The 8,653-nt window shown below is 40.2% G+C and overlaps 1 protein-coding gene across 1 annotated transcript; it reads left to right on the top strand.

Annotated features, from left to right (window-relative positions):
- The first annotated feature begins 1,160 nt into the window (after nt 1-1,160).
- Nucleotides 1,161-8,653, top strand: sqlea (squalene epoxidase a). Its single transcript, XM_083760781.1, has 11 exons — nt 1,161-1,665; nt 1,856-2,117; nt 2,564-2,741; nt 2,952-3,048; nt 4,591-4,704; nt 4,796-4,967; nt 5,940-6,035; nt 6,604-6,746; nt 7,357-7,453; nt 7,941-8,028; nt 8,240-8,653. The coding sequence occupies exons 1-11, from the start codon at nt 1,390-1,392 to the stop codon at nt 8,430-8,432; spliced, it is 1,716 nt and encodes a 571-aa protein (XP_083616907.1). The 5' UTR covers nt 1,161-1,389; the 3' UTR covers nt 8,433-8,653.

The raw sequence follows: 8,653 nt of genomic DNA, 5'->3' as shown, positions 1-8,653 counted from the left end.
ATATATATATATATATATATATATATATATATATATATATATATATATATATATATATAATATATATATACACACATAGGCCTACATACACTAAGCGGACAACCAACTGGGACAAGTCCTGGACCGGAAGTAGGCAGAAATGCATTGGACTCAGGCAACAGCCCATCTTTAATGATCTTAAATCCATTTATTTTAGATTGTTTTGTAGTAATAGCACAACATAAACATTACAGAGACTTTAGTTGTTACTGTACAGTACTTTAAAACAGTTGGCATGTTGCACACATGCCTAAAATAGCTCTTATTTGCGCCGCCCTCGTTGAAAACAATGTATTTCCAACTCCAGCTTGTCTCAGTTCAGGCTGCATGAACAGCACTCGAGCGCTCGGTATCCGCCCCCTCAATATCGTAACTGTTTTATGTAATATGATTATGACGAGTCCGACTGACGAGGCATCGCTTATTTCCGGATTTCAGAGCCAGATAATTTGTCTAAAGTGTGTCGTTTGTCAGACACAGACAGACAAACTTTGTCTTACAGCATCGGTTACAATTCATCGTGCGAAGGACTTTCCGGGCCAGGGTCTAGAATAGATCATAGCTTTATTATGTCATTGCGACAAGTTGACAACACACAAAGGTGGTGGAAGAAAGTAGCCTATACTACCGCGGTACTACCCCGTGGTACTTGTGTTATGTAGGCGAAGTAGCCTGCCCTACACAAGTATTGGCATCAAAATATGAAGAAAATGTACATACTCAAGTAAAGTAAAAGTACCCCACATTTGTGTTGATTAAGTATAGTACACTGTCGACTACCTCGGCTCGATCGATGCCCATGGGCATATCATTATGTGCGGAGTCTGCGGACGAGACGGACGGATGCATGGGTGGGATGGATGACATAGCTAAGTTTTCCAGTGACATCACATCATACTAGCTGTCTGCCAGCCAGCCATCCAACCAGCGGCTGAGGGCTTGCCCGGTGCCGGTAGAGGTGTCCTATGGGCGTATAGCGTGAGCTCTGCTCACCAACATGTCGCTCATGATTGGACGGTCAATGTGTTGGAAAGGAGGGCTGCGAAATTACCGAATCCGAAGTTGCCCGTGTCTCTCATTAGCATAATATATTCAGCATCCTCTACCGTCGGTCTCACCGGTCTAAATTATGGATTAAGAAGACAAAAGCTAAAACATTTTGCTTTTGGTCATCTGATTTGTTTTCTATCATCGCAGTAGGCTACCTTGGGGGACGAGGGAAAACAATGGGATTTTAATGATCTGCCTCTTCACGAATTTGGATTTATTTATTTTCTGTTTGTATGTTGTACTAGTATAGACTAGATACATATTTTACCCCAGTTTTTGCTTATTAAAAATAAATTAAAGATGTGGACTTTCCTGGGAATAGCAAGTTTCACATACCTTTACAAAAAATCCGACAGTGTCTTCACTTTTGCTCACAAAGAGCTTGTAATGGCTACAGCAGTATTTCTTACCGTTTGTTTGCTACTATCATATATCAACTATTTTCATGGTCAGCCGCTCAGAATATCACAGGTGCTCAATTTACCACTGGAGCTTCTATCATCCTTACCTATTATCAATAAGGTTATTCCACAAACTTCAACTGAGAGCAACAATGATAAGAGTACTACTACAAAGGTAAGATGTTTTATAATGCCTAACCCAGAGAGATCATACAGATAAAAGACTAAATGTGTTTGGTTTTTTTTTGTAATTTATTTTTAATTGAAAAATATGTTTTGTCAACTAATCAAAACCAACAATCAGTAAAACACAAAGTAAGTAAACAAAAAAAGAACATCTCCACCTCTTTATTTCCTCTCTCCAGAGCCGAGGCAGGAGAAAGAGGGTTAATGTACAAGACTCCTCGGCCACGGGGACAAACCAGGAAGATGCCGCCTCTGTTGACGCTGAACCTGATGTGGTGATAATTGGGGCAGGGGTTCTGGGGTCGGCTATGGCCACTGTGCTGGCCCGGGATGGTAGAAGGGTGACGGTGGTGGAAAGGGACATGAGAGAGCCTGACAGGATAGTAGGGGAGCTACTGCAGCCAGGAGGATATCTAGCCCTCAAAGCACTGGGGCTGGAAGGTTAGTAATGTGAGACTCCTGCTTATATAACACAGTACACTAGTCATGTGAAAGGTTTGTTCAATATTGACGAGACTCGTTTTCATTTCAGTGGAAAAATCTGCTATTGCCAAGATGTCAGGGACTAATGGTGTCCATTATTTTAATCATACTTTGATATTGGATTGAACTGTCATTTACCCAGAACTGATAAAAGTTCCCCACTGTTTTCCAAATTTTATTTTTTGTTTCTCTGCCAGGAACATAAACTACCCAAAACCTAAATACAGAGATACATTTTCTTGTCACAATGCTATATGCAATGTAGTAAAATCTAAAATATTAACGTGAATGTTAAATGCCCACAGTAATCTTTACAATGTTTGTATAATGTGTATTTTCTATAATTTATGCCTCAACCTCAATGTTTTCTGAATGAACATTTGTGACGCTGGTGTTTCATTCAGGTTCAGTGGAGGGCCTGGATGCCCACACAGTGCACGGCTATGTGATCCATGACATGGAGAGTAGCACAGAGGTAGAGATTCCCTACCCTCAGGAAGACAAACACATCCAGTGTGGACGGGCCTTCCATCATGGACGCTTTATCATGGGACTGAGGGGAGCTGCTCTAGCAGAACCAAAGTAAGTGCAATGCCAAATTCATGAGACAGCTGGCTTCCTTCACCAACTTTGGTGATACTGGAAAATATTTCCTTCGTGTTGGTGGGTGGAGAGAGTTGGTTTGTGGACAGAAATCCCTGTGTGTAATGGTCAAATATTCCAATTAGACATTTGTTATGTTACCCTTTGTAAACCTTCAATATTCCTGACTAGCGCTTTACTCCCGACTAGTGTCACAATAATAGAAGGCACCGTGGCCAGCTTGGAGGAGGTGGATGGTTGTGTGACCGGAGTCCAATACAAGGATAAGGAAACTGGAGACATCAAAGTGAGTAGCATGACACTATCTCATTACTTAAAGGACCACTTCACCGCTTTTCAACCTATCTTCATATAATAGGTCCTCACTAATAATCATGATAAAATGGCACGATTTTTTTCTACTCAGTCTGTGTCTCATAGGAGGGCTGTGGGCAGTTTAGAAATCGTCTTCCAGTGACATCATCATTAGGCAGATTATTTTTTAAACAAGATTTTTTTACAAAAATGTTTAAATTTTGATTATCGTGAAAACGATGGCTTCCATTTTCCCATCAATGATGTCACTGGAAGACGGTTTCTGAACTGCCCACAGCCCTCCTATGAGACACAGACCGAGTAAAAATTGCACCATTTTTTTCAAGATTATTAGTGAGGACCTATTATATGAAGATAGGTTGAAAAGTGGTGAAGTGGTCCTTTAAGTTGAAAAATAACCACCAAAGTGGAAAATACTGGCAGTTCTCAAATATATGTGCTGCTATGGTTCTACATTAAAATGACCGTGTGTAGGTTACTCTGTGATGATGTTGAAAATGTTTCTAATGTTTGTGATTGTGAATTGATAGTAGCCTACTGATTTAAGTAATGGGCCTCCTCAACACAGGTTTATGTGTGATGATTATGTGAAGGTACAAAAAGAGGGGCGTACCACCATTGCTCTGAGGAAGGCTAATGGCCCAAACTCGTTAGCCAGAATAAAAGATGTTGCATTTGAGCCTATATGTATCGCATCATTTATTTTAGGAGTGCCACAGTGGTTATTTGTTGTTTCTGTAGATGAGCACCCACCACTCAAGTAGCATTTAATGCTCTATATCTACAAATGATCTCATCATTACATCGCTCTTACGTCCCAAATGCTAGTGTAAAACTAGATTGTAAATATACTCTCAAAATGTGATCTGTTTATGTGGTAGCTGAAGCAAACTTTCCTGGAGAGAACCAGAGTGAAAATGGGAAAAGGGGGATTTCTGTCACAGTATGTTTGCACATTTGCAAAATTACTACTGCATCTCCATCTACCCATCTTAACTATTAGGAGCACTAGATGCTCATGCTATTAATACAGAGCCCAGGGAGAACTTAGTGCTTAATTCAACTCGGGGAGAATTCAACACATGCATTAAACCGGCTAGTCTCTTGAGACAGACTGTTGACTCCGTCAAAAGGAAAAGAGGGCGCTGTTTTTCCTTTATCCTTTGACAATGGGTTCTCAGATTGGACCGGAGCAAACCAGGGACCTTCTGATTCCCACCGATTCAGCTATGTCTGGCCAAACAAATAAAGGGGAGATCAGAACGCAATCCCCCACTACCAGACATTATGCAGTCAGCATCCCTCTATTTGAGGGATTCACAGTGGTCAGTGTAGCCTGATAGCCTGAATGCCTCACTCTGGGTGAACGTCCTTAGTGATCAGCATGTCTCCTCTACCAGGTGGCATCTTATTTTGTAGTAGTAAGTAGTAACTCATGATGGACCTCTCTAGGCAAGAGGTAAACAGTTGTAGTTGATTGACATAAGTTCTTGGCCATGTTTTCCCTCTTTAGAAAATCCATGCTGCGCTCACTGTGGTGGCTGATGGCTGTTTCTCCAAATTCAGAAAGAGCCTTGTGTCTGGAAAGGCTCAGACATCTTCCCACTTTGTTGGATGCCTCATGAAGGTAAACCTGTGTTTTGTTCAAAGTATTGTAATTTGTTGATGAACATCGCCTAGAGACATGCACACCACATCTTCTGTTATTTCTTCCCCAGGATGCTCCCCAGTTCAAAGCCCACCATGCTGAATTGGTCTTGGCCAACCCCAGCCCTGTTCTTATCTACCAAATATCTTCCTCTGACACCAGAGTATTAGTGGACATCAGGGGGGAGATGCCGCGAAACCTCACTGAATACATGGCTGAGAAGGTGTACCCTCAGCTGCCAGGTAAAACAGATAAAACCTTCTGTATACTCATGGAAATCCATGTAAATGATAACTAACCCTAATTCTGGGGATACACCAGACACGTCAATGCATGGAATTTACTGCATGTGTACTATGCGCCAGGAAGGACAAGATACAGAAGAAAAGCATACTGTGAGCTCTCCGTGCACATGTTCTGAAATAGTAATGGAGTCAATTTGTTGCACATACTATATTGTGCATATTGTGTGTATTAATACAGAGGATTTTACTGTGTAGAAGAGTCGTAGAGGGGATGACATTCAGCACAGATCAGATTCAAATGCTCAATATTTCTTAAAGTTACTTACCCGACCCGAAAAATGAGAGTTTGAGACGAGTTGGAGTTGTGCGAGCTACAGTAGGCTACTACCTTGATTCTCAGATTCAAAACAGATTCAAAAGTATTTTATTCCATCTGTGCCTGTCTGGTGTCTGTGTTCTTACTCAAATATTTTCTTTTAACGCAGATTTTGCTTTGTGATTGTTGCACCAGGATGTCATTCAGGTTTTTATAGAACGATATAAACTAGAATTTTCTACCTCTGGGTCGGTGAGGCGAACAGGCTGTGAGGCGAACAGTTCTCGAGTTATGTGGATTTCAGACATACACACGTACACACGCACACACAGAGACTTAATGTTATACTTCAGCTATTGAAAAATAGCAGATCTACAAGCTCATAGCGTGCTATGAGCTACATATTTTGAGATTGGGGTCCGGGGTCAATTACATTATTTTGGGAGTCCTTGACATGAAAATGTTTGAGCACCTGACATAGATGTTTTTCAGAAAACTGTCATGCTTTAGAAGACATTTTTTAAATTTCGATGTCAGGCGTGTCAATGAATTCATGCTCTGAAACATATTTATCCCCTGTTGAATAGTGGAATGGTTAACCTGTCTGTGGTTTCTCGCCCTCTGTCTTTGTCTCTCTACATTTTTACCATCAGAACACATAAAAGAACATTTCATGGTGGCACTACAAAATGATCGTCTCAGGTCTATGCCTGCTAGCTTCCTCCCACCCTCACCGGTCAACAAGCCAGGTAGCAGAACATACTATACTACTATTGAATGACATGTTGAGATATATGAAGATATGTATGCACAGCTTGCACGCATTAAAATATGTAATGCATGATCATTGAACTTTAATAGTATACAGATTGTTGAAAAGAAGTGTATATATCTAGTCTAATGAGATCTAGTCTTTGTCATATTCTGTAAGATACTGTACACATTTAAATTGTTAGAAATATTTGAAAGCACTGAAAACAGCTTTGTGTGGGTGTAGTGTTACAGTAGTTAGCACACACTGGTGAGCAGAGATGACATTTACTTAATCAGTAATACAGCAGTATTTGTTTTTATAAGCAGACAAAAAGATTATAATTATTCTTTACAAATATTTTAACAAGTTCAACCTGAACAGTGCTGCACAAAGTGATGAGAAAGTAACTACTTATGACTATGACGGTATTGCTTAAATTTATACTACGTATTTTGACATAATGACTCACAATACATTGTAAGCTTGTAGAGCTGCTATTTTTGACAATAGCATCATACGACAAAGTATAAATCAGGCTTAACACGGCAACCTGCATTTTCCAGGTGTACTTCTCTTGGGAGACGCCTACAACATGAGGCACCCGCTGACAGGAGGAGGCATGAGTGTGGCCCTCAATGACGTGCGCATCTGGAGGAGCCTGCTAACTAACATTCCAGAGCTCTACGACGATAGTGCCATGCTGCAGGTATTCACAGAGTTCTCAGAGAGTAGATAATATTGTTGTAGCAGTTATTAAGACTACAAGAGATGTCAAGTGTTGCATGTCAGAGCTGGAGTTGCTGGGGCTTTTATCTTAAAACGGGTGTTGCTCAAGCTTCATTGTTTGACCAAACATTTTGTTTGATGGTCAGAACACAGCCATCAAACTAAAATGTTTGGTCAAACCATGTGACTCCCATTGGAAATGCATTATGGTGGCCATTAAACACTGACAAGACACATAACATGTGTCTTTATACAGTATGTGTATGGGACCATAGGAAATGTTTGTGTTTACACAAACCCTCAAAGCTGGACATAGCAGGGGCTTGCGCCCCTCAAAAACGAAATAAGATATAATAAAACAAGGTGTAATAAATGTTAAATGATATTGTTCCTTTATCCAAAGTGGGGGTGACATTTTATTAACAACTTAACAATACTACTGTATAGTAGATACTGAAATTATGAAATAACCAGCTGATCTTTCTGACCGTTCTGTGTCACATTTGCATGTTATCCAGCTTGTTCTAAGTGAGTGTCTGTGTAAATAATGTGTGATATTACACTGGGCATTTTTCTTTTTTCCTCAATAGGCAAAGAAAAGATTTCACTGGGAACGCAAGTCATCACATTCCTTTGTGGTGAATGTGTTGGCCCAAGCTCTGTATGAGCTGTTTGCAGCCACTGACGGTGAGTCTCATCTGCAGTGATATTCATATTGAATATACTGACATGGAATTAAAAAAAAACATTTTTACATTAAACGTGATTATCACAGGTTTTTAGATTTTATTGTGAAGATAAATTAACTATTTTTGTCGGTAATTAATAGATAGCAAAAGTGAAAGTGTATTTTTAGCAACAGTAGTAAGTTGTCTCGTATGGCCCCTAGGTGCAGGAGCCTATCTCCTGTTTTTATAGCGTGAGGCGGCAAATAAAAGTACAAGTACATCCCCTGGACATGACGCTAGTATTTCACAGGGATTTACTTTAAGCTGATCAGTGCCAGACAGGGAGGCCTGGGTCCCATTTTTATAGTCTTTGGTATGACCTGGCTAGCGAATTGAACCCCGATATGTAATGTGTACAATGAATTACTAACAATCAGATGTTTGAAAAATATTTAAATTGCAGCTAAAAGTTATTAGTTATTTTGTCTGTTTTTTCTTTTCTCCAGATTCACTTCATGAGCTCAGAAAAGCCTGCTTCCAGTACTTCAAGCTTGGTGGAGAGTGCATTAATGGGCCTATTGGGCTTCTGTCAGTGTAAGCACCACAAAACTATGTCCTCATTAATTCTGATATAAGAAACATATTACTGTGATAAATACTTAATTTAAACGCATAAAACACCTCAATACCTGCTTCGGTTCTCCCACACCACTACCATGGCATAATGTTCTGATTGAAAGTTTGAGTTTCATTAAGTTATTTGCATCAAAAGTTTAATGAATGTTTTTAACTTTACCTTCGCCAGGCTTTCGCCCAAACCAATGACTCTTATTGGACACTTCTTTGCTGTGGCCTTGTTTGCTATTTACTTCAACTTCAAGTCAGAGTCCTGGAGCACCAAACCCAGAGCCTTATTTAAGAGCGGAGCCATCCTGTACCGTGCTTGCACAGTCATGCTTCCCCTCATCTACTCTGAATTCAAGTACCTGGTGTACTGAGAAGTGCTCCTTGAGAGATCCAGTTGGACATGAACAGTTACTTTTAAGTCATCTCCCTGTCAGTCTGTACAGATTCGGAACCAACCAGTAAACTGACAACACAGAACAAATCAAACATGGAAATGTAGCGTTTGGCAACAGCATTCATTATGCCCATCCACTGAAAAGCCAGTGCTGCTGTACTGCCAGTACAGTATTTTGTATTGTATACTCCTGTCTTC

This window comes from Protomyctophum parallelum, assembly GCF_964188405.1.
Source record: "Protomyctophum parallelum genome assembly, chromosome: 3".
Lineage (NCBI taxonomy): Eukaryota > Metazoa > Chordata > Actinopteri > Myctophiformes > Myctophidae > Protomyctophum > Protomyctophum parallelum.
The sequence above is the reverse complement of the archived record's forward strand: the minus strand, read 5'-3'. Positions and strand labels throughout refer to the sequence as shown.